This window comes from Oncorhynchus kisutch, linkage group LG17 (genome assembly GCF_002021735.2).
Source record: "Oncorhynchus kisutch isolate 150728-3 linkage group LG17, Okis_V2, whole genome shotgun sequence".
In the NCBI taxonomy this organism is placed as follows: Eukaryota; Metazoa; Chordata; class Actinopteri; order Salmoniformes; family Salmonidae; genus Oncorhynchus; species Oncorhynchus kisutch.
Genome location: NC_034190.2, coordinates 21,427,563 through 21,455,059, shown reverse-complemented (window position 1 = coordinate 21,455,059; position 27,497 = coordinate 21,427,563). Strand labels below are relative to the sequence as shown.

Genomic DNA, 27,497 nt, shown 5'->3' with positions numbered 1-27,497 from the left:
CCTCCTCCCTCTCTCTCTCTATTCGTGCGTAAAGACGCACAGCCGGCTTGCTTGACCGTTGCTGTTGCTCAAACCTTGACCGTTGCTGTTGCTCAGTTCGCGCCACTGCCCATCCTTCAGGTTGGGAGCCGTGACGTATTTACTGACAGGGACACGCGAGTTTTCGCGCCGGTGCTCTATTTGCTCGCGAAGGCACTATTTGGGGAGATAAACCGAACCAACCGTCCCGGTCCTTTCCGTTTTACCGTTTTGCGTCAACAAGTTCACCTCCAGACTCTTAGTCTGTGTCTGTCACCGGGAGGGAAATAACGGGACCGCTGCTCTCTCCTGCTTCACAAACTCACCAAAGGAGATTTATTTCCATGAAACTCTTGATTTTTTTTTAAACACCGGTGAAAACCCGAATCGGAGCGCGCAGAGAATGATGGCACGCCGCATTGACCGAAATCTGGTTTCTTTGTCCATGTTTGGATACTTGGTTTGGCTAACGGTGGTTTCTGTCGTTCACGCTGACGGTAAGTTTTTCTACATAAATTGTGACACCCTGTCCTATTGTAACGGTGTCGGGTGGTTACCTGTGGCGCCGAGCTGTCAACATCTGGGGTCTTGCGCCCAACTGGACAGCAAAGAGGGAGTGGAACCTCTACCTTTAATAAGGCTGGGACTTTGAAGGACAAACTTTTCAACGAACATTCAGAAACATATGCTACTATTCCAACCTGGTTTTCAAAGTAAAACTGGGGCATACAATTGAACAGCTCCGCTACCAAAAGCTTATACGTATGGTAGCCTGTTGCGCATGAACGCTACTTTGATTAACCTTTGTGAACAGGATTCTGACTTGGTGTTGGGCTGGCAGTCAGTTTCTCTCTCTCTCTCTCGCTGCAGTGAAATATGAAGGATTTGTGTGTCTATCTGCACTCGCTCATACAGACACACACTGCTTTCTTTGGCCTTATGAATTCTAAAATATGAAATGTAATGATGTAAAGATGTAAAGATTTCTCTATGAAATGAAAAAAGCTCAATACATTTTAGTTGTAAAGTTTATTTGAGATGTTTTGTGTGTCATGTCAAAGTTGCCCTATTTATTTAATTATTACATTTCTTTGAAATCTGAACATGGACAGCCTAACTGTCATAGTGAAGCTGTTGATGATTGATGATGGTCTGATTGATGATAGTCACTGCAGGGTGTGTATATCGAATCCTCCTTCTATTGTCCATAATGTCACTAGGGGGCACTAATCCTAATATGCTGCTGATATAGTACAGTATGATCCAAGATCAGCCCTGCTGTTTGCCTCCCAATGGAATGGAATCAGATAAGCTGATCCTGAATCTGTACTGTAGTTATGATCACTCTTTACTTTGGAGAGATCTTGATGGGGGAAGAAAATGAATCAAAGTTACTTTACAATATTACTTTGTGTGGAAAGTAACATGTTATATGTAAGCAATAAGGCCCGAGGTGGTGTGGTATTTGGCCAATATACCACGGCTTAGGGCTGTTTTATGTATGACGTAATACGGAGTGCCTGGACATATATCACAAACCCCAGAGGTGTCTTATTGCTATTATAAACTAGTTACCAGCGTAATTAGAGCAGAAAAATTCATGTTTTGTCATACCCGTGGTATACGGTCTGATATACCGCGGCTGTCAGCCAATCAGCATTCAGGGCGAGAACCACCCAGTTTATAACACTAGTTATATTGCTTTGTGTTACTTTCATGGGAAGAAAAAAAATATGTCGGAAGGAGCAATGCTAGCATGTGTGCTCTAACGAAGATAGTCTACTTACTAACTCAGGTTTGGTCACTAGTTTCTCCTTTCATCTGTGGCGAGGCTTTCCTGTGCTAGTCTACATGTGCTACTCTATCACACGGGCTGCTTAATTAGTTATATTTACTGTAATCTTACAGATTTCCTATCTTTTCATTCAAAATCTTTTTCTCAAGCAGCCAGTTCTGGTTATAGACCACACTTCCACAGACCCATAGAGATGTATAGAAGGCACACTTGCCACTAAACAGGAAAGCCCTCTATGGGCTATTCTATCACGGAATCGATCAATGGCAAAGATCAGAGGTGTGGCCTCTATACATTTCTATAGACTAAATTACGAAACAATTAGGGATCGGATCATGGAAACACATTCCTGGTAGAGATATGATTCTGAAATATAATGAACACGTTACTTTACAAGTAATCTGATTATGTAACAGTTGCCGTTACCTTCTACACTGATTAACAGTCCATAAATGACCTTTAAAGACAGTGTTACCAAGGTATCTGCTGTGTTCCTGTTGTAAAGGTGTTCTTTCCCCAGGTCGTGTGTTCCTATTGGACCAGAGAAACACATCTGACTCCGGGGGATTGGCTGAGGCGGAACATGCGTGTGCTTCCCATGATGCCCGGCTGGCGTCAGCCGAGGAGCTGCGTCACGCCGTGGTGGAGTGTTCCTTCTCTCCCTGCACACGAGGATGGCTGGACGGGGGCAGCGTGGGGTAAGACACACACACTGACATGTTTTAGGTGGGTCTGGGTGTGGCCTGTATCCGGACTGTCAGGCCGTGTTAGATATGTATGTGTGCTGCGTGTTGGGCTAAACAGTTGTGTGTGTGAAACAAGACACACGTTTAGAGAAGAAAAAGCGACAGAGGAGAAAGATTCAGGGGAAAGAAGGAGAGAGAAGGAGGGAGGGCAGAGAAAGCCTCCTCTGTTCTTCTCTAGAGGGGGAGGGAATTCTGAGCCAGGGTGTCATGCTGACAGCCACCTCCATTTACACATTTATCTCCACAGCAACATGACACACAGCTCCCAGAGAGAGGGAGAGAGGGAGAGACGTCTAGAGAGAGAGAGACATCTAGAGAGAGAGAGAGAAAGACGTCTCTAGACGTCTCTCTCTCTCTCTCTCTCTCTCTCTCTAGATCAACAAAAGTGAAATAAACAATACAAAATTAACAGTAAACATTACACTCACAATAGTTCCAAAAGAATAAAGACATTCAAATGTCATATTATGTCTCTATACAGGGTTTTAATTATGTGCCAAAAAGTACAAAAGGGAAAATAAATAAACATAAATATAGGTTGTATTTACAATGGTGTTTGTTCCTCACTGGTTGCCCTTTTCTTGTGGCAACAGGTCACAAATATTGCTGCTGGATTGGATTTGATTTCAAATTCTTTGTGGGTCTGTGTAATCTGAGGGAAATATGTGTCTCCAATATGGTCATACATTTGGCAGGAGGTTAGGAAGTGCAGCTCAGTTTCCACCTCGTTTTGTGGGCAATGTGCACATAGCCTGTCTTCTCTTGAGAGCCAGATCTGCCTTCGGCGGCCTTTCTCAATAGCAAGGCTATGCTCACTGAGTCTGTACATAGTCAAAGCTTTCCTTAATTTTGGTTCAGTCACAGTGGTCAGGTATTCTGCCACTGTGTACTCTGTTTAGCATCAAATAGCATTCTAGTTTGCTCAGTTTTTTTGTAAATTCTTTCCAATGTGTCAAGTAATTCTCTTTTTGTTTTCTCATGATTTTGTTGGGTCTAATTCTCTCTCTCTCTTTCTATCTCTCTGCTTTGACCAGTTCACACCCTCTTCCTAGGTTTCACAGCTTATCAATCATCTATCACTCATCTATATCTCTCTACATCTTTATGTGGATTTATCTTCTATTCCTCCTCTCCCTCTCTCTCTCATCCCTCTCTCCCCCTGAGTGAACTGACTGTTATCCACCACTTTCCTCACTAACACACCAATACAGAGCTTTACACCAGACTAAATACTTGGATATAGACTATGGACTAAGGTGTTATCAACAGAGCTAGGCAGGTAGGAAACAATTTGATACATTTTCTTTATATCATAAAGGGAAACACCCTGTCTTGAGAGACTGATTCAAGTGTGTGTTTGTGTGCCTATGTACTTGCATGTGTGAGTACTCATATATTGTCCCTTATATTGTGTGATGTCATATATCCAACCAGTTCTAGTGTACAATACAGGCTATCATGTAATGGGGCCTACCACTCAGATGTATGGACTGTATGTATGGACGAGATGTATGGACTGTATGCATGGACTAGGTGTATGGACTAGCTGTATAGACTGTACGTATGGACTAGATGTATAGACTGTATGTATGGACTGTATGTATGGACTAGATGTATGGACTGTATGTATGGACTAGGTGTATGGACTAGATGTATGGACTAGGTGTATGGGCTGTATGTATGGACTAGATGTATGGACTAGATTATGGATTGTATGTATGGACTAGATTTATGGACCGTACATATGGACTGTATGTATGGACTAGATTTATGGACTGTATGTGTGGACTAGATGATGGATTGTATGTATGGACTAGATTTATGGACTGTATGTATGGACTAGATGTATGGACTAGATGTATAGACTAGATGTATGGAACAGATGTATGGACTAGATGTATGGACTAGATGTATGGACCGTACGTATAGACCGTATGTATGGACTAGATGTATGGACTGTACGTTTGGACTAGATGTATAGACTGTGTGTATGGACTAGATGTGTGGACTGTATGTATGGACTAGGTGTATGGACTAGATGTATGGATGAGGTGTATGGACTGTACGTATGGACTAGATGTATGGACTAGATGTATGGACTGTATATATGGACTGTATGTATGGACTAGATGTATGGACCATACGTATGGACTGTATGTATGAACTAGATGTATGGACTAGATTTATGGACTATGTATGGATTAGATTATGGATTGTATATATGGACTAGATGTAGGGACTGTATGTATGGATGAGATGTATGGACTGTATGTATGGACTACATGTACGGATTGGATGTATAGATTAGATATATAGACAAGATGTATGGACTAGATGTATAGAGTGTATGTATGGACTAGATGTATGGACTGTATGTATGGACTAGGTGTATGGACTAAATGTATGGATGGTATGTATGGACCAGATGTATGGACTAGATGAATGGACTGTATGTATGGACTAGATGTATGGACTGTATGTATGGACTACATGTATGGATTGGATGTATAGACCGTATGTATGGACCAGATGTATGGACTAGATGAATGGACTAGAAGTATGGACTGTATGTATGGACTAGATGTATGGACTGTATCTATGGACTGTATGTATGGACTAGATGTATGGACTGTATCTATGGACTGTATGTATGGACTAAATGTATGGACGGTATGTATGGACCAGATGTATGGACTAGATGTATGGACTGTATGTATGGACTAGATGTATGGACTGTATGTATGGACTACATGTATGTATTGGATGTATAGACTGTATGTATGGACTAGGTGTATAGACTAGATGTATGGACAAGATGTATGGGCTAGGTATATGGACTGTATGTATGGACTAGATGTATGGACTGTATGTATGGACCAGATGTATGGACTAGATGAATGGACTAGAAGTATGGACTGTATGTATGGACTAGATGTATGGACTGTATCTATGGACTGTATGTATGGACTAGATGTATGGACTAGATGTATGGACTGTATGTATGGACTAGATTATGGATTGTATGTATGGACTAGATGTATGGACTGTATGTATGGACTAGATGTATGGACTTGATGTACGGACTAGATGTACGGACTGTATGTATGGACTGTATGTACGGACTAGATGTATGCACTAGATGTATGGACTAGATGTATAGACTGTATGTATGGACTAGGTGTATGGACTGTATGTATGGACTAGATGTATAGACTAGATGTATGGACCCTACATATGGACCAGATGTATGGACTAGATGAATGGACTAGATGTATGGACCGTATGTATGAACCAGATGTATGGACTCGATGTATGGACTGTATTTGTGGACTGTATCTATGGACTGTATGTATGGACTAGATGTATGGACTGTATGTATGGACTAGATGTATGCACTGTATGTATGGACTAGATGTATCCACTGTATGTATGGACTAGATGTATCCACTGTATGTATGGACTAGATGTATCCACTGTATGTATGGACTAGATGTATGTTTAACGCAATGCACACATCTCATTGTGCTCCTCTTCTGATAAGGTTTACTGATAAGAGAACACTGCAAACTGGTCAAATAAAAACCTTTTGAGGCCTCCTGGGTGGCGCAGTGGTTAAGGGCCATACATACAGTCCATCAATAGAGTGCATACATCTAGTCCATACATACAGTCCATACATCTAGCTGCAGTGCAGCGCCAGCTGTGCCACCAGAGACTCTGGGTTCGCGCCCTGGCTCTGTCATAACCGGCCGCGACCGGGAGGTCCGTGGGGCAACGCACAGTTGGCATAGCGTCGTCCGGGTTAAGGAGGGATTGGCTGGTAGGGATATCCTTGTCTCATCGTGCACCAGCGACTCCTGTGGCGGGACGGGCGCAGTGCTCGCTAACCAAGGTTGCCAGGTACACGGTGTTTCCTCTGACACATTGGTGCGGCTAGCTTCCGGGTTGGATGCGCACTGTGTTAAGAAGCAGTGCGGCTTGGTTGGGTTGTGTATCGGAGGACGCATGACTTTCAACCTTCGTCTCTCCCGAGCCCGTATGGGAGTTGTTGCGATGAGACAAGATAGTAGCTTCTAACAATTGGATACCACGAAATTGGGGAGATAAAAGGGGGGTAAAATTCAACAACAAAAAATTTAATAAAAAATTTAATAAAACCCTTTTTATTGTAAACTGTTTAAATCACTTAAACGACATGTACAGTACGTTAGCTTTTAGAACTTAAACCCCCTGTTTACCTCAGTTTACTATGTTCAGTTCAGAAGGTTTTTCACAACAGGGTGACACACGTTGTGTGTGTCGTGAGTCATCATCAACAGGAAGGTGTCAGAATCAGGAGGTAGACCTCACCTTCCTTTACCTCATTCCTTACACACACACACACACACACACACACACACACACACACACACACACACACACACACACACACACACACACACACACACACGTTATTCGATAAGCCCCTAGTCAACTCTTAATTTTAGAGTGATGTCCGTTCTACGAATTGTGTTCCTGTGGCATTAAGATCCTCTGCTATAGTCACATAATCTACTGACTACTCCTAAGGGTAACCACACACACACACACACACAAATACACACACACACACACTTACCTTTGCACCTCCTTCCCACCTGTCACTCACACATCTGGCTGCCACGGTGACCAAACAAAACAGACAAATTTAGACTGCACACACACACACATTAACAGTGAAAGCACACACACAATCCTGCGGCTCTTTCCAGTAATGTTATGTAATTTAAGGTGAAGGTGGCTGGTGAAGGACTGTAGACACAGCAACAGGGGACACAGACTCCCACAGATTCACAAAACACGCACACACACAGCCTTGCGTCTTGTCTTTTCGCAGACCCTGTTGGGTTTAGTCTGAAAACAGTCTCTCAGTGTTTTCTGTCTGTCTGACTGGGTGTTTCTCTTTTGGGTCATTTGTCCTTATAAGCTGATAGAGAGACCAAAGTAAGATGGTAGTAGAGTATGAGTCAGACACACACACACACACACACACACACACATAGAATTACAGCACTGGATTGTTGGAATGTTGTGTATCATCAGCAGGGTAGGACTTCATGTTATACTTTATGTTGATATTTGACTATCAGTGAGGAAATGTTTTACGCTGATGTGTCCCACTCCCAAACCACCCAACTAATGTATATCCTATGTCTACAGATGTCAGATCTTTATTTAATCATAATTTTTTTGCGGAAATGTTTCCTGCACTTCGGGAAATTAAAATGAGATTGAAAACCCGCAGTTCTCCTTCTCTCCGTGAAGGGGCAGTCAAGTCACCCAGACTAGTGCCAGCTCTCGCTGCTAAAAGCACCAGACAGAATATGAATAAATGTCCTACTGCTACTGTTGGTCTGTAGGTCTTTTTACTGCAACATTCAAATGTACAAACATCTATCTGAAATGCAGCCGTACACATTAACAACCAGTGTTTTATATCACTTGATAACACAAATGACATATTGGTCTCCACTACCACATACAAGTGTCAAATATATCCGAAATGCAGCCGTACAGTAGGCTACACCAAAATGAAAGCCTACTGTAGCCTGTATGGTTCAAAATGAATCACACACAGGCCTATAATATCAGATGTGAAGACAAGATGACATTTAGAATAGTTAGGTAGCACAATGGCGCATGAAAGAGACCGACTCTGATTTTGAAACCAAAATATGCAACCCATGATTTTAGAGATCTACAGTATATATTATCAAAAAAGAGAACATCTTAAGAGTTCTAGCCCTGCCTTCAGTGAGCACATTGACCACATATAGGCCTACCGTGCCGGCGGGACTTTGATTATTGGCCAAGCGCTTCTGGCACCAATAACAAAATTCCCTCAATTGACTTGATTTAGTTACACATTTCAAATATGGACATTCCAGGGATAGTTTACCCCCGATCTGGATAAGAAATGACGATACCAGACACTTTCATTTTAAAGACAGTTTAATTTAATGGATGAGATAAATAGGAAACAAATAAAATAACAACAGTAGGCTACACCAACATTAGTTTCCATTCATACAAAGTGCCACAGTAGAGTTGCCATGGTAAAAGTATTTATTTTATGCTTGTTAAAAAGATAAATCGCCCTCAGTCTGTTCAAAAAGGACTAAGTTGTTCCAATGACAATACCAACCAGAGGGCGAACGAAACCTGAAGGGTTTTGGTTGCAAGCAGGACTAAAGGGTAACACCGGAGCGATAATGAGGTAATGAGTTGACCAACAATGGTTGCAATTGAGATGAGCTGTGTGGGTGTATTTAGCGCATATTGATGCGATAATCTAGTGCCATCGATGGTTGCAATAGGCTCCTTGTTATTTTATTATATTCCAATGAATTCTGTAGGCTACCCGTTAGCCTATCCATTGTCAGATAATGGAAAGTGTTGAAAGTGACTGTTTGTGTTTCCCTGGCTGAGTTCGGCCATCAGTTGATTGACAGATGTAGGCCTACTGTAGAATGATACATTTTCCTCCCGTGTGGATGCTCGCCCACGTTTTATAGTTAGGGTCTGTCAGTGTAGTTGTGACCTTTAGTGTGGTTGGCCCTTACATAGGTGACATTTCCATTGCTAAGCAGTTGTGTGCCAGCTGCACTACTTTCAGTTTGATGCCTTGATGCATGTATTGTGTGGCTTTAATATTTAATTTCATAAAGCTGTCAAGATGTTTATGCATTTGAGCCTATCCAAAGACGATTTCATTGAGCGGACATTCGAACTGTAGCCTGCACGCTGCCCCCTGGCGGTGATTCTAAATATTTCTTCAGATATTCAAATCCTCCTGCTCCAGGATTATTTTACTCCTGCGACCGAATGTGTCAAATAAAGATCCGACATCTGTAGATGTAGTGTCCCATACCTCTATCAGGGCTGCTGATATAGCAGGATATACTGTGCATTCGGAAAGTATTCAGGCCCCTTGACTTTTTCCACGCTTTGTTATGTTACAGCCACATTTACATAAGTATTCAGACCTTTTACTCAGTACTTTCATGAAGCACCTTTGGTAGCGATTACAGCCTCAAGTCTTCTTGGGTATGACACTACAAGCTTGGCACACCTGTATTTGGGGAGTTTCTCCCATTCTTCTCTGCAAATCCTCTCATGCTCTGTCAGGTTGGATAGGGAGTATTGCTGCACAGCTATTTTCAGGTCTCTCCAGAGATGTTCGATTGGGTTCTGGCTGGGCCACAGGATATTCAGAGACTTGTCCTGAAGCCACTCCTGCGTTGTCTTGGCTGTGTGCTTAAGGTTGTTGTTAAGGTTGTTGGTCCTGAGCGCTCTGGAGCAGGTTTTCATCAAGGATCTCTCTGTACTTTGCTCCATTCATCTTTCCCTCGATCCTGACTAGTCTCCCAGTCCATTGCAACTGAAAAACATCCCCACAGCATGATGCTGCCACCACCATGCTTCACCGTAGGGATGGTGCCAGGATTCCTCCAGACATGACACTTGGCATTCAGGCAAAGAGTTCAATCTTGGTTTCATCAGACCAGATCATTTAGTTTCTCATGGTCTAAGAGTCCTTTAGGTGCCTTTTGGCAAACTCCAAGTGGGCTGTCGTGCCTTTTACTGAAGAGTGGCTTCCGTCTGGCCACTTTACCATTAAGGCCTGATTGGTGGAGTGCTGCAGAGATGGTTGTCCTTCTGGAAGGTTCTCCCATCTCCACAGAGGAACTCTGGAACTCTGTCACCTCCCTGACCAAGGCCCTTCTCCCCCGATTGCTCAGTTTGGCCGGGCAGCCAGCTCTAGGAAGAGTGTTAGTGGTTCCAAACGTCTTCCATTTAAGAATTATGGAGGCCACCGTGTTTTTGGTACCCTTCTCCAGATATTTTCCTTGACACAATCTTGTCTCGGAGCTCTACGGACAATTCCTTTGACCTCATGGCTTGGTTTTTGCTCTGACATGCACTGTCAACTGTGGAACCTTATATAGACAGGTGTGTGCCTTTCCAAATCATCAACCACAAGTTGTAGAGACATCTGAAGGATGATCAATGGAAACAGGATGCACCTGAGCTCAATTTCGAGTCTCATAGCAAAGGGTCTGAACACTTATGTAAATAAGGTATTTTGAATTTTTTGTACATTTGCCAAAATGTCTAAAAAACTGTTTACATGTAATAAACATGTAGTAACCGAAAAAGTGTTAAACAAATCAAAATATATTTGTATTTGGGAGTCTTCAAAGTACCCACCCTGTGCCTAGATGACAGCTAGGCACACTCTTGGCATTTTCTCAACCAGCTCATGAGGTGCATTTCAATTAACAGTTAAAAGTTAATGTGTGGAATTTCTTTCTTTCTTAATACGTTTGAGACAATCAGTTGTGTTGTGACAATGCAGGGGTGGTATACAGAAGATAGCCCTATTTGGCAAAATACCAAGTCCATATTATGGCAAGAACAGCTCAAATAAGCTGTTTAAGACACGAAGGTCAGTCTATCCAGAAAATGTCAAGAACTTTGAAAGTTTCTTCAATTGCAGTTGAAAAAACCATCAAGCACTATGGTAAACTGGCTCTCATGAGGACCACCACAGGAAAGGAAGACCCAGAGTTACCTCTGCTGCAGAGGATACGTTTATTAGAGTTAACTGCACCTCCGATCGCAGCCCAAATAAATGTAAAAGTAACAGACACATCTCAACATCAACTGTTCAGAGGAGACTAGGAATTAGGCCTTCGTGGTCAAATTGCTACAAAGAAATCACTAAAGGACACCAATAATAATAAGAAACACAAGCAATGGAAATTAGACCGGTGGAAATCTGGCCTTTGGTCTAATGAGTCCCATGTTTTTGGTTCCAACCGCGGTGTCCTTGTGAGACGCAGAGTAGGTGAACGGATGATCTCTGCAGGTGTGTATCAGGTATGAAGGTAAGAACCAGATGCAGACAATGTCAAATTAACAATGGTTTAATAATCATTAAACCAGAGGTGGGGCAAAGGTACAGGTCGGCAGGCAGGCTCAGGGTCAGGGGCAGGCAGAGCGGTCAGGCAGGCTTAGGGTCAGGGGCAGGCAGAGTGGTCAGGCAGACTCAGGGTCAGGGGCAGGCAGAGTGGTCAGGCAGACTCAGGGTAGGCAGAGTGGTCAGGCAGGCTCAGGGGCAGGCAGAGTGGTCAGGCAGGCTCAGGGTCAGGGGCAGGCAGAGTGGTCAGGCAGGCTCAGGGTCAGGGGCAGGCAGACTGGTCAGGCAGGCTCAGGGTCAGGGGCAGGCAGAGTGGTCAGGCAGACTCAGGGTAGGCAGAGTGGTCAGGCAGGCTCAGGGTCAGGGGCAGGCAGAGTGGTCAGGCAGGCTCAGGGTCAGGGGCAGGCAGAGTGGTCAGGCAGGCTCAGGGTCAGGGGCAGGCAGAGTGGTCAGGCAGGCTCAGGGTCAGGGGCAGGCAGAGTGGTCAGGCAGGCTCAGGGTCAGGGGCAGGCAGAGTGGTCAGGCAGGCTCAGGGTCAGGGGCAGGCAGAGTGGTCAGGCAGGCTCAGGGTCAGGGGCAGGCAGAGTGGTCAGGCAGGCTCAGGGTCAGGGGCAGGCAGAGCGGTCAGGCAGGCTTAGGGTCAGGGGCAGGCAGAGTGGTCAGGCAGGCTCAGGGTCAGGGGCAGGCAGAGTGGTCAGGCAGGGTCAGGGGCAGGCAGAGTGGTCAGGCAGGGGCAGGGGCAGGCAGAGTGGTCAGGCAGGCTCAGGGTCAGGGGCAGGCAGAGTGGTCAGGCAGGCGAGCTCAGAGTCAGGACAAGCAAGGGTCAAAACCAGGAGGGCGAGAAAAAGAGAGAATGGGAAAAGCAGGAGCTGAGACACAAAAATGCTGATTGACTTGACAAACAAGATGAACTGACAACAGACCAACAGACAACACAGGTATAAATACACAAGGGATAATGGGGAAGATGGGTGACACCTGGAGGGGGATGGAGACAATCACAAAGACAGGTGAAACAGATCAGGGTGTGACAGTGTGGTTCCCACTATGAAGCATGGAGGAGGAGGTGTGATGGTGCTTTGCTGGTGACACTGTCAGTAATTTATTTAGAATTCAAGACACACTTAACCAGCATTGCTACCACAGCATTCTGCAACGATACGCCATCCCATCTGGTTTGCGCTTAGTGGGACTATCGTTTGTTTTTCAACAGGACAATGACCCAACACATCTCCAGGCTGGTTAAGGGCCTGGAGGAGAGTAGGAGAGTGAGTAGGTTAAGGACCAAGAAGGAGAGTGATGGAGTGCTGCATCAGATGACCTGGCCTCCATAATCACCCGACCTCAACTCAATTGAGATGGTTTGGGATGAGTTGGACCGCAGAGTGAAGGAAAACCAACCAACAAGTGGTCAGAATATGTGGGAACTCCTTCAATACTGTTGGAAAAGCATTCCTCATGAAGCTGGTTGAGAGAATGCCAAGAGTGTGCAAAGCTGTCAACAAGGCAAAAGGTGGATACTTTGAAGAATCTCAAATATAAAATATATTTTCATTTGTATAACTCTTTTTTGGTTACTACATGATCCCATAAGTGTTATTTCATAGTTATGTTTTCACTATTATTCTACAATGTAGAAAATAGTAAAAAATAAAGATGAGTAGGTGTGTCCAAACTTTTGACTGGTACTGTCTGTTTCTGGATTATGCTGTAATCACGCTGCAATAATATTTGACTAAACTGTAGACTAAGAGAGGACAGCGTGCTGTGTGTGATATCTTTTTATTTCATTTGACCTTTATTTAACAAGGCAAGTCAGTGAAGAAATTCGTATTTACAATGACGGCCAAGGAACAGTGGGTTAACTGCCTTGTTCGTGGGCAAAAGGACAGATTTTTACCTTGTCAGCTCGGGGATTCAATCAAGCGACCTTTGTGTTCCTAGTCCAACGCTCTAACCACTAGGTTACCTGCCGCATGTGATATCTGAACTGTAGTATGTAACTTAGAGAGAGACAGAGCATCTCCATTCAGTGTGACGTTATTCTGCAGAAACTCTGAGAACTTACACTGGAATATATCAACGACGTGATACTCATGTACACATGTGCTCATACATTAAACTGTGTGTATGTGTGTGTGTGTGTGTGTGTGTATGTGTGTGTGTGTGTTGTGTGTGTGTTGTGTGTGTGTGTGGTGCAGTCATACCCCCCCCCCCCCCCCACAGTGTGTGGTAATGTTTGTATTATTCTCCAGGACTACAGTGTGTGGTAACGTTTGTGTTATTCTCCAGGACTACAGTGTGTGGTAACGTTTGTGTTATTCTCCAGGACTACAGTGTGTGGTAACGTTTGTGTTATTCTCCAGGACTACAGTGTGTGGTAATGTTTGTGCTATTCTCCAGGACTACAGTGTGTAGTAATGTTTGTGTTATTCTCCAGGACTACAGTGTGTGGTAACGTTTGTGTTATTCTCCAGGACTACAGTGTGTGGTAACGTTTGTGTTATTCTCCAGGACTACAGTGTGTGGTAATGTTTGTGTTATTCTCCAGGACTACAGTGTGTGGTAACGTTTGTGTTATTCTCCAGGACTACAGTGTGTGGTAATGTTTGTGCTATTCTCCAGGACTACAGTGTGTAGTAATGTTTGTGTTATTCTCCAGGACTACAGTGTGTGGTAATGTTTGTGTTATTCTCCAGGACTACAGTGTGTAGTAACTTGGGCAGTGCTCTGAAGGCAGTGGATGTGAAGATAGAGAACACTACAGAGGACAACACACACCTGGATGTCTTCTGTGTCAAAGACAAGGGTCAGTACACACAGACACACACAGACATGCACACACACACTCACGCACACATGCACGTATGCATGCACACATACACACACACACACAAGCGACGTGCATGCACACATACACACACACACAAGCGACGTGCATGCACACATACACACACACACAAGCGACGTGCATGCACACATACACACACACACACAAGCGACGTGCATGCACACATACACACACACACAAGCGACGTGCATGCACACATACACACACACACAAGCGACGTGCATGCACACATACACACACACACAAGCGACAATCTACTTGTCTCTTATATCTTGCTGGATTGATTGCTTTCATTTTTCTCTGGCAATTCTTTCCCACTCTTCCATGTGCCATTTGTTTTTCCCCGTTAACATTACGATCGCAGAAACGTTTGTAAGGACCTGTCAATCACACTGGTAATGGCTAAAATGGGCTCAGTGGAATACATTGTCATTCCGCTGCATCTATATAAGAACGGAAAAGCTTGGTCGGGGATTTAACGCACCGTCTCTACACTTACATCACAAGAAAGAGAAGAAAGATCACTTTATTTTGGTGTGTTTAGATTTTTTGTGCAATTCAAAAAAGTTGTAATTTAATACAGCTGAAATGTTTACAAATGAGATACACTGAAATGAAAGCAACTTCTGAAAAGGAACACCCAGATTATAGTAATATTATGTCTGATCTCACAAACAGTGTAATCTAGAGCTAAACCTGTTGATTTTAAATTGTGTGGGTCAACATTGGTTGAGTTATGCAAGAGAATGCCTGAACTCATTACTCATTATTTGCCCATGCCAGTACAATATTTTATGCTATAATTCAGTAAATATAGTGATGGATTTAAAAAATGCAATCTTCGTCCATCTGTTGCATTTTAAACCATTTAACAATTTAGACGACTGTTGCGACACACATTTCACAGTTCTCTGCTTTAAGATCTACTGAGGTCTGAAAGAGGTAGTGTTCCCTCTCTCTCTCTCTCTCTCTCTCTCTCTCTCTCTCTCTCTCTCTCTCTCTCTCTCTCTCTCTCTCTCTCTGTGTTCCCACACCGGTGTTCTCTCTCTGTGTTCCCACACCAGTGTTCTCTCTCTCTCTCTCTGTGTTCCCACATCAGTGTTCTCTCGCTCTCTCTCTCTGTGTTCCCACACCAGTGTTCTCTCTCTCTCTCGCTCTGTGTTCCCACACCAGTGTTCTCACTCTCTCTCTGTGTTCCCACACCAGTGTTCTCTCTCTCTCTCTCTCTGTGTTCCCTCTCTCTCTCTCTCTCTCTCTCTCTCTCTCTCTCTCTCTCTCTCTCTCTCTCTCTCTCCCTCAATCTCTCTCTCTCAATCTGTGTGCCACAAGATTGTGTTAGCCCACTGAGCTAAACTTCAGCTTACCCATCAACCGAGCGTGGTTCACCTCCATTACATATTCACCTCTCCAGTCCAATGGACATAGAAGAGGATGGGGTTAGAAGTTGTTTTTGGACTGGGCCCCTGTTGGACGACACCCAAGGCTGATGTTTGGGTTTTAACTGAGGAACAGGAGAGTTACTGTGGGAGCTGTAACACCGCAAAGAGAGAAGAGTAAATAGGCATGAAACATTTAAATCTGTGTCCACTTTATTAGACATCCGCCATGTTGTACATGCCACATAAGTAACTTTGAGGACCAACCAGGCTCCAGTTATAAGCCAACCAATCCATGACAACCAGCCTTTGTCTCCACTACTGAGGAAAAGGACAGAGAGAAAAGCATGTCCTAACACTGTATGTTATAACTTATAATGGTATATATAAGCTAACTGTGTCATAACATAATTGTGATATAATCGAACCTAACCTAATTATGTATTACCTTTCAGGTGTTCCATGCGGAGACCCCCCTGCGTTCCCCAACACGCATCTCCAGGGCCACACCGGGTTTGAGATGGGGGACGAGCTGCTGTACTCCTGTCTACCTGGTCATGTGTTGCCCAGCGGCCACTCAGCCTTCAGCCTTCTGTGTGACAGCTGTGGAGAGTGGTACGGACTGGTACAGCTCTGTGTAAAAGGTAAATGTGTGTGTGTATGTGTGTGTCTGTGTGCGTCACCTGGTTTCATGTTTCCCTGACATCTCACGTCAGAGCTGTGTCCTCTGACCACAGGAATCTGTGATGAGTTCACTCTGTTCCCTTCCTGGTTATTAGTCATCCCTTTAGTGGGAACAGTGCTGCGGTCCAAGATGGCGTCTCTTTGAGTGGGTGTATTTGAACGTACATCCCAATAAACAAGAAAGATTATGAACAATAGTATTTCTGGTAAACTGACCCGTACTTATATGAAGTAACATAAGGTGATTGGAAAACACGGTGATCACACAACTACATGGGCAGAAGAAACCGAAAATGCAAGGCATGGCTGAACAGATGCTAATCAGCTCAGATGTCAGCAGCAGACAGAATCATGTAGGCCACGTGAAGACTTTCCAGAACTCATTGCAAAAGATGATTTTTACCACTGCCACTTACGTCGAGTAAGAGCCCTCCTACCAAATACAGGGCACTCAAAAAAAGTTCTGCAACCCTGACATTCTCAAGGCCAACTTTGAAAAACCTCATCATTGAAAAGACAACAGAGACAAACCCCATATCAATGGAGTCTCTCTCAGCCACTGTGCAGCAGCTCCTCAACCAGGTGTCAACCCCCAGTGAAAAAATACTAACAATGGAAGCTAAAGTACAGAAACTGCAACAGGTGAATCGCCAGCTGCGACAGAATGTCATGGAAGTCCAGCACCACAGCCGGAGATGGAACCTGAAACTACATGGGGTGCGAGAAGAAGATGGGGAGATCATTGACAACCTCGGGAAAGTAGCACCCAGGATTCAAGACAAGCTCCCGGATGTCAACGACGTGGTGCACCGCCTGGGAAAACTAAGATATCACGGATCTCCGCGGACAACCATCATGCGGTTCACAATGATAATCTACAGAGATGTCGTATGGAAAGAAGCCAAGAAGATCGAATGCCAGGACGTCAAGTGAATGTCATGAGAGTATTGAATGTTTTGACAACACTGTGGTCAGGTATATACAGTAGCTACATTGAATTGAAATCGATGTTGTCCTATTCTTTCTATGTCAAATGAAAATGTTAAGAGTAATTTAGCTAGCTCTTGAGTAATAAGTCAGTTGTCATTTTTACCATCATCCTGTTTTATATCACCAGGTTCGTACATGTGAATACGGTTTCATCAAATTGATCACAACTACCTCGGTTTAGGGTAGTCCAGTTCTTTCTCTAAGCCCAGGTTCTTTACTAGCTACCTAGCTTACTAGTTCAACTAGTTAACCAGTTATTCATATCACTACTGTATTTGTTTTATTATTGTTATTTATTACTGTCAGGTTATGCAACGTTTTAAATACAATGCACTAAATGTTGTATCTCTACATGCCAGGGGTTTATGAAACACAACTAAAAGAAAAACATGTTTTATTTGATTTTGTCAATTCTACTCCAGGAGACTCACTCCTGCGATTCAGATTCTAGTTTTTGTAAATCACAATGGGGAAATACTGTTTATTATAGTCACGGGTCTAACCACTCAGCTGGCACTATGATATTGCTTCATACGGTGATATTTCAGAGTCATGTGTGTCTAAAGATGGGAGGTGGGTTACATTGATCTCCATACAAGATAATGCTTGTTTTATTACATGCAATATGTATGGATATAATTCTCAAATAAGAGTTTATTTTTGGACCTTGCTGATAAGCTTACTGATCTGCAAAACAAGTATACAATTGCATGGCTTTATAATAGCTGGAGACTGATAACTCTAGAGTGATATCCACTTAGAATAGTTTAAATATCTCAGAATAGTGACATCATGACCTAATTTTGCAGTTAACTGACAGTGGTTGCTACATGGAGTTTCTGTAATAGAAACTTAAATGAATATACCTGGTGTTGAACATATGTCAATGATGGTCAGATCCACAATGGATCTGTTTCTCATTTCTCCCTCACTTGTCCTTTCACTGACCATACAATTATATTATTGACGTTAGAATGTTCTGAAAAATCCAGTGTCATTCGAGGATACTGGAAACTTAATAATTCACTCCTAAATGATCCAGTCTTTAACGAGAGCATCAAGAACTTGATCATAGACCCGTTTAATTCAAACGATTTAGAACCAAAACATTGAAGTAATTGTGAAATGTTTAAATTCAAAGTAAGATCTGTCGCCATTACACGCAGTAAGGAACTAAAGAGGAAAAATGTTTGAAAGAAGATGAGCTTATGAATAAATTGAATGTACTTTTAGAAAAATATACCCTTTTAGCAGAGGAAGAAACAGACTTGAATACATCTGGAATAGAACTAGATCTAATGTACATTGATTTAGTTGAAGGGGCCTTTACTAAATCTAGAGAACAATGGGTTGAGGAGGGTGAGAAAAACTGAATGATCCAGTTATTGTTTTGCTCTTGAAAAAGACCCAAATATCATCTCTAGCTTTGTGTATTCTTTCAATGGAAAATCTGTATATACCTAATTATAATGGGATTGAATGTGAACATTTTAGGAAACATGTCCATGGTCATGTACCAATGATTTCTGATGAGTTCAAGTCCATATGGGAAGATGATTTTTCTTTAGTGGAGATTAGAGATGCTCTTAAATCTATGAAGAAGGGCAAAGCCCTGGAACAGATGCTCTTTCTGTAGAATTTTATTTACACTTTTGGGAACATTTAGAGGGATCAGCATTCAACATAATCCAAGAATGCCTAGCTAAGGGTGAGATGATTACTACCATGGAACAAGGGGTTATTTCCTTAATACAAAACCAGATAAAGATCCCCTTTTCATAGATAATTGGAGACCTATTACATTATTAAATACAGATTATAAAAGGATAACTTTAGCATATGCTAATAGACTTAAAATGGGCCTAAACCACCTTATTAACAAAACGCAAACTGGTTTCATGAAAGGTTTCCAATCTACTTAAGTACCTACATGTTTTAATTTATTAATAAGACCCATGTATTTACAATGAAAAATGTAATATGGTATTATTCAAATGAAAACAAACTACTGAATTAATTCTCTCTGGTAAATCTTATATGCACAAAAACAAATATTTGAAATCTGTCCCCAAATGCAATATACAGTGCCTTGCGAAAGTATTCGGCCCCCTTGAACTTTGCGACCTTTTGCCACATTTCAGGTTTCAAACATAAAGATATAAAACTGTATTTTTTTGTGAAGAATCAACAACAAGTGGGACACAATCATGAAGTGGAACGACATTTATTGGATATTTCAAACTTTTTTAACAAATCAAAAACTGAAAAATTGGGCGTGCAAAATTATTCAGCCCCCTTAAGTTAATACTTTGTAGCGCCACCTTTTGCTGCGATTACAGCTGTAAGTCGCTTGGGGTATGTCTCTATCAGTTTTGCACATCGAGAGACTGACATTTTTTCCCATTCCTCCTTGCAAAACAGCTCGAGCTCAGTGAGGTTGGATGGAGAGCATTTGTGAACAGCAGTTTTCAGTTCTTTCCACAGATTCTCGATTGGATTCAGGTCTGGACTTTGACTTGGCCATTCTAACACCTGGATATGTTTATTTTTGAACCATTCCATTGTAGATTTTGCTTTATGTTTTGGATCATTGTCTTGTTGGAAGACAAATCTCCGTCCCAGTCTCAGGTCTTTTGCAGACTCCATCAGGTTTTCTTCCAGAATGGTCCTGTATTTGGCTCCATCCATCTTCCCATCAATTTTAACCATCTTCCCTGTCCCTGCTGAAGAATAGCAGGCCCAAACCATGATGCTGCCACCACCATGTTTGACAGTGGGGATGGTGTGTTCAGGGTGATGGGCTGTGTTGCTTTTACGCCAAACATTACATTTTGCATTGTTGCCAAAAAGTTCAATTTTGGTTTCATCTGACCAGAGCACCTTCTTCCACATGTTTGGTGTGTCTCCCAGGTGGCTTGTGGCAAACTTTAAACAACACTTTTTATGGATATCTTTAAGAAATGGCTTTCTTCTTGCCACTCTTCCATAAAGGCCAGATTTGTGCAATATACGACTGATTGTTGTCCTATGGACAGAGTCTCCCACCTCAGCTGTAGATCTCTGCAGTTCATCCAGAGTGATCATGGGCCTCTTGGCTGCATCTCTGATCAGTCTTCTCCTTGTATGAGCTGAAAGTTTAGAGGGACGGCCAGGTCTTGGTAGATTTGCAGTGGTCTGATACTCCTTCCATTTCAATATTATCGCTTGCACAGTGCTCCTTGGGATGTTTAAAGCTTGGGAAATCTTTTTGTATCCAAATCCGGCTTTAAATTTCTTCACAACAGTATCTCGGACCTGCCTGGTGTGTTCCTTGTTCTTCATGATGCTCTCTGCGCTTTTAACGGACCTCTGAGACTATCACAGTGCAGGTGCATTTATACAGAGACTTGATTACACACAGGTGGATTGTATTTATCATCATTAGTCATTTAGGTCAACATTGGATCATTCAGAGATCCTCACTGAACTTCTGGAGAGAGTTTGCTGCACTGAAAGTAAAGGGGCTGAATAATTTTGCACGCCCAATTTTTCAGTTTTTGATTTGTTAAAAAAGTTTGAAATATCCAATAAATGTCGTTCCACTTCATGATTGTGTCCCACTTGTTGTTGATTCTTCACAAAAAAATACAGTTTTATATCTTTATGTTTGAAGCCTGAAATGTGGCAAAAGGTCGCAAAGTTCAAGGGGGCCGAATACTTTCGCAAGGCACTGTATTTTTACTCGAAATCTAATATTTAATCAAATCAACAACAACAAAAACCCCACTGTATTCTTACAACTCTATCATAGGTTTGTACATTTGTAATCCCTGACCTTATTTTATTTGAGATACTTTAACTTTTGAAACTTAATTTATGTGGTGTTTTTATTATTTTACTTTAATGTTATTTTATGTTTCTTGACAGAAATATACATGTAGTGATGTCCTATGTTTTTTGTTATTGTATTGTAATTTGAAACGTAATAATAATATTAATAATATCAATTTTAAAAAGACAATAAATAATCTAAAAAATAAAAAATAAACAGTCATCACTTCAGTTCCATACTTTTCTATAATTATATTTTCATGTGAAGTGCAATACTCAAGTCAATGCACTACATACGGAATAGGGTGCCATTTTAGATATGCCCAAGGCCAAGGGTCTGATTTATGCCTGTTACAAAACAGCATCCCAGTTGTGAGTGAGAGATATAAACGGGTGTCATGACACCTCTGTGATAGATGCCATCACTAGGCATGTGGAGTAGGAGAAGAGGGGGAGGAGGGAAGGAAGGGGGAGAGGAGAAAACCGGAAGACAGCTAGCTAGCCTGGACTAGGAGACAGAATGCCAAGTTCACGTTGACTACGAGTCTCTATACTGTGTGTGTGCACGCTGCATTCTGGGTATGTGTGTGCTTGTGGCTGATTGTGTTCCCCCCCCACCCCCCCACCCTCTCTCTCTTTTTCTCTCTGTACCTACAGACAAGACAGAGGCCCACATTGACTATGAAGATAAGTTCACTGATGACGATCACCACCTCTCCTACGACACCCCTACTGAGGAGGAGGACACACAGGAGGAACCGGTAGAAGAGGAGATGCAAGAGGAGACAGCATATGTAAATGTGGAGGAGGACACAGGAGAAGAGGGGCACAGGGATCAGGAGCAGCAGGAGGCCAGCTTCAGCATGACGGAAGTAGAGGAGCAGGATGTGGAGACGGGAGGAGAGGAGGAAGTGCAGGGAGGAGAGGAGCTGTCTGTGGGAGAGGAGGAGCAGCAGGAGGAGAACGTGGGGGAAGGAGTGGTGACTGGAAGAAAGGAGGAGGAGCTGGAAGACTCGACAGACCATCCCGTCGATGAGGAGAAGCAGGAGGAGGAGCAGGAGGAGGGGATGGGCATGTCGGAGGCGACTGAGGCGCCCGTCTCCCTGCTTTCCCAGAAGCACCTGTTCTGGTTCCCCTCAGAGGCCTTCCAGGAGGCGGGACATGTGGAACCCACTCACCTGCCAGTCACACAGGACACACCCCCTGAGGGAGACAACCGTGTCAGGGCCTCCGGCAGCGAATCAGAGGAGAGCAAGGAAGACAACAGCCAACCAGAGGAGACAAAGGATCATGACAGCCATGAGGGTCAATTCCAACAACCAATAGTCCACAATGACCATGATGACCATGAAGATGATGTTGACCATGAACATATTGACCGTGAATATGATCACGACGATCGAACAGATCCTGACCATGATGAAAGTTCTGAACAAGTTTTTGATGGTGAAGACCATGCCGTTGAACACCTTGACCACGGTGATCCTGACACCCATGATGGCCATGAACATGACAACCATGAAAGCTATGATAGTGAAGAGGCCCACCGTGAGGACCAAAGAGAACACAAGGAGGATGACCATGAGAAGGGGGGTGCGTATGACAACGGACACGACGAGCATTACAACATGGGTGAACACGAGGAGGATGACCACATTCAATATCACAGCCACGGTGAACATGATGATCATGAAGACCATGACCACGATGATGTAACGGATCACCATGACGATGATGATCATGACCACTCAGATCCTAGCGATCACCACGATGACCATGAAGACCAAGACCATGTCCACGACCATGATCACCTTGATGACCATGAAGACCAAGACCATGACCATAACGATCAAGATGATCATGGCCATGATGACCATGACCACGACGACCATGAAGATGGCCATGTAGTCCCTCCCATTGGAATGACAACAGGCGAGCCTCAGAATGTAACCCAGGAGGCGGCGGGAGGAGAACCCACAGCCAGCACAGACGAGACCTGGTTGGACGGCTACCCTGTCAGTCAGGAGGAGACTGACACTGATAAAGTGGGAGGAGGCTCCACACAGGAAGGGGTGGAGCCTGAGGTGCGAGAGGAGGAAGAGGAGGGTCTTGTGGTTGTCGGGGTGACGGACCGGCCCAATGAGGTGGAGATGAGTCGTCCCGTCCCATTCACGGGCGTCCCTCAGGTACCCCTGTCCCCCACGCAGGAGGCGGACCCTGTAGAGCAGGATCAGGACCAGGTGGGAGGACTCAGCCCTAAAGCCTCACCCGACTCACCCCTCTCCCCTGAGGCCACATCCTCAGATTCCTATTCAGCCGACTACACCACGCCCTCTCTGACATCATCGCTGGACGACATCACCCCCAGAAACGCAGCCAGGCCTTCTCCCACAGACTCCTGGGAAACCACGGATCATGTGCACCCCTTCCTGGAGCACGGCCCCGCCCCCACGGCGTGGACTGATGATGTCATTGACGAGGAGGAACGTGGAGCCGAGCACAACCTGACTCGACACAGCGGGGAGAGGGAGGGGGAGGAAGGGGAGAGGGAAGGCAAGACAGGGGAGGCAGGGTGTACCGGAGGTGAGGAGGACTGCCCTCCTCCCCCCCCTCCCTCCTCCGGCAGGGGGCCCACGGTGGCGGCCATTGTCATTGCTGTGTGCACGGTTGCCCTGGCAGCCGCCGTCGGTGCGTGGTGTTACCGACGGAAACAGCAGAAGAGCTCGATGTACGAGATGAACGGGAAGGGTCAGAGTCACAGCAGACATGGACAACAGATAGAGATGCAACAGAAGGTCTAAGAGAGAGAGAAAGAGAGAGACAGTGCGACTGCAGAGAGAGTGGAGGGAGGCTTGAGGAGGGTGAGGTGATGTGGGTTAGGGTATTTGGGGTGTGTGAGTTGAACAGCCACACACTACACCTGCAGACACAGAAGAATGAGTTGACGGGTGAGGAAGGGGTTGAGGGGTGAGGGTTGAGGGTGTTTGAATGGTGAGGTTTGGGGCTGAGGAAGTGTTGAGGGTTGGTGGTTAGGGTCGGGTAGAGGGACGAGGGAATGAGATGAGTGGCTATGCTATGCTAATGCTAGCAGGAGTTTTCAACTCTGGTGACGAACGAGAAGGGACTCCTCCTCCAGAGCTCTGGGACATTGTGGTTCAGAATCATACCTGTTTATTAATTTGTAATTACCATGTTGTTACTGTGTTATTACCATGTTATTACTGTCTTTGATGATATTTTGATTTCATTGTTCTTGTGTGAGACAATTGAACTTTGTTATGTTGTATTATTAGGGCTCTACCTTACTATGTAGTTGTGTAACATTGTGCATGATTGTAAGGATTCCTTGTTTCTCACCATGACATCAGCATTTGAAATTGCTGTCAGAGTTGGCACCCTGATTTGAGTGGATGCATTCAGGGTCCTATTCATTAGACACCAAATGGAAGAAAACAAATAGACTGAAACAGGGAAGGATTACCTGAACTTGTCCCATAAGAAACGCTAGTTTTCGTTTTCCATTACAAAACGTTCTTCCCACAGTGTGATCTATTGAATACAACCAATTAGGTGTTCTAACGTCCATACCTCCTCTGACACTACCTAAAGACTTGGTTGAAGATAACCAAGGTTAAAACAAGAGGATTCTAATATCCCATAACTCTTTGCATAAATGTGGAAGATTTTTAAACTAAGGGACCAGCGATGCTAGTTATTAACGGCTCTGGTCCAGTAATGCTGCGTTTAGACGAGGGACGCAAAAACCGTTATACATATCGGTATAGCCGGACAAGAAAGCAAAAAAGATGGTCACGGCAAAAATAACAGTACGAGTTTCTATGGTGATTTCAGTAAACAATCCGTGCAAATCAACACCCAGTAGAAAACAACGTTACCGCAGACGGCTAAAGTTGAACGATTTGCTCTCATTGAAAACAATCACACCAGTTTGCCATCAACCTTCTACGTTGTACCATTTAAACGCGGCATAAATCTGATTATTTCGTTTTCCGAACCTGGGTATCTTCAACCTAGCCTAAAGACAGGAAGTAGAAAATAATAGAATAGACATTACAGATATAGTTTTAGAATTCAAACTAATAAACCATAGAATGAACCATTTTTGTGTGTAAGGGAACGCTAAAGCCTTGTTCACACTGCAGGCTTCAATGCTGAATTAGTTATGTTTTCACATCCGCTTTGGAATACTGACTATCGATCCAAATGCAGCAGTGGTGGAAAAGGTACACAAATGTCATACTTGAGTAAAAGTAAAGATACTGTAATGAAACAGCAGGGAGCAGGTCTCCAACCCTCGACCTTCGAGCCCGAGGTCCGGCGAGCTATCGACTGTGCCGCAAAAGCATGCTCGTGCGGCAGGGTCGATTACCGCGCTTATAAACCCAGGGTCGTTACAATACCTTGATAGAAAATTACTTGGATAAAAGGGACTGTCAAACACAACTTGAGTAAAACTCAAAAAGTATCAAAAGTAAAACTATTAACAATTTAAAAATCCTTATATTAATCAAACAGACACCACAATTTTCTTGTTTTATAAAATGTATTTACGGATAGCCAGGGCACACTCTAACACTCAGACATAATTTACAAAGCTTGTGTGTGTAGTGAGTCCTTCCGATCAGAGGCAGTAGGGATGTTCTCTTGATAAGTGCATGAATTTGACCATTTTCCTGTCCTGCTAAGTATTCAAAAATGTAACAAGTACTTTTGGGTGTCAGGGAAAATGTATGGAGTAAAAAGTACATTATTTTCTTTAAGAATGTAATGAGGTAAAAGTAAAAGTTGTCAGATATTTAAAAAGTAAAGTACAGATACCCCAAAAAGCTACTTAAGTAGTACTTTCAAGTATTTTTTTACTTAAGTACTTTACACCACTGCCAAACAGCAAGTTACAAGTGACCATATGGGATTTGTGTGTGTTCAGACAGCAGTCATTTGCTGACATGGCTACGCTAGTTGTCATAGTTATGACGGGTGAGTGTGCAGTGGTGTAGGATGATTGGTGGTGGTGCTCTGCTTCTTATCACTCAGAAGTTATGTAGCAAGCTATGATGACAACAATGCCTGCCATGGACGTTTCCCAGTCTCTTTGAATGTTCAAAATCATAGTGATAAAACACTTTTAATTAAAGCCTCAAAGGGAGTCATTTTTCTCAAGCCACAGCAGTCAACTAGCTAGATAGGTAGCTGTTTAGCTTTTGTAGCACATTCACTAATTTGTTTGTAAACAATTAAAGGGAGAACAAATATTTTTTACTACATATTCATCTCCAGCACCACCACAACATCAATATATACAAAAATGGCTTGTTTCTATGTTTTGTAATAAAAAAGATAGTGGAAGATAAGTGTTTCCAATGACATCATCAGTGTGCATCATGTCATTTTAATATATTATCAGACAGTCAATGCAAGGTAGAGAGGAGAGGAAAGTGGGGAGAGGAAATTGGGGAGAGGGGAGTGGGGAGGGGAAAGTGGGGAGAAGAAATTGGGGAGAGGGCAGTGGGGAGGGGAAAGTGGGGAGAGGGGAGTGGGGAGGGGAAAGTGGGGAGAGGAAATTGGGGAGAGGGGAGTGGGGAGGGGAAAGTGGAGAGGGGAAAGTGGGGAGAGGGGAGTGGGGAGGGGAAAGTGGGGAGAGGGGAGTGGGGAGGGGAAAGTGGGGAGAGGGGAGGGGGGAGGGGAAAGTGGGGAGAGGGGAGTGGGGAGGGGAAAGTGGGGAGAGGGGAGTGGGGAGGGGAAAGTGGGGAGAGGGGAGTGGGGAGAGGAGAGTGGGGAGTGGGGAGGGGAAAGTGGGGAGAGGGGAGTGGGGAGGGGAAAGTGGGGAGGGGAAAGTGGGGAGAGGGGAGTGGGGAGTGGGGAGGGGTAAGTGGGGAGAGGGGAGTGGGGAGGGGTAAGTGGGGAGAGGGGAGTGGGGAGGGGAAAGTGGGGAGAGGGGAGTGGGGAGGGGAAAGTGGGGAGGGGAAAGTGGGGAGAGGGGAGTGGGGAGAGGGGAGTGGGGAGGGGAAAGTGGGGAGAGGGGAGTGGGGAGGGGAAAGTGGGGAGAGGGGAATCAAACATATAGAGACTTGTCTAGATGGGGTGTGTGTCTGCTAAATGACTAAAATGTCAAACCTTTGTGCGTGTGAGTGTTGGTTTTGACAGAGACGGCTGGAGAGAGATTTAGAGTAGAAGTCCAGACTGCAGACTCAGTTCAGAGACAGAGACGGCTGGAGAGAGATTTAGAGTAGAAGTCCAGACTGCA

At 43.9% G+C, this 27,497-nt stretch overlaps 1 protein-coding gene across 1 annotated transcript; it reads left to right on the top strand.

Annotated features, from left to right (window-relative positions):
* Positions 1–136: 136 nt before the first annotated feature.
* Positions 137–25,556, top strand: susd5 (sushi domain containing 5). The gene is made up of 5 exons (XM_031793221.1): positions 137–515; positions 2,334–2,511; positions 14,221–14,330; positions 16,204–16,392; positions 21,890–25,556. Exons 1-5 carry the CDS (start codon positions 422–424, stop codon positions 24,031–24,033), a joined length of 2,715 nt encoding a protein of 904 aa, XP_031649081.1. The 5' UTR covers positions 137–421; the 3' UTR covers positions 24,034–25,556.
* The last annotated feature ends 1,941 nt before the right edge of the window (positions 25,557–27,497 follow it).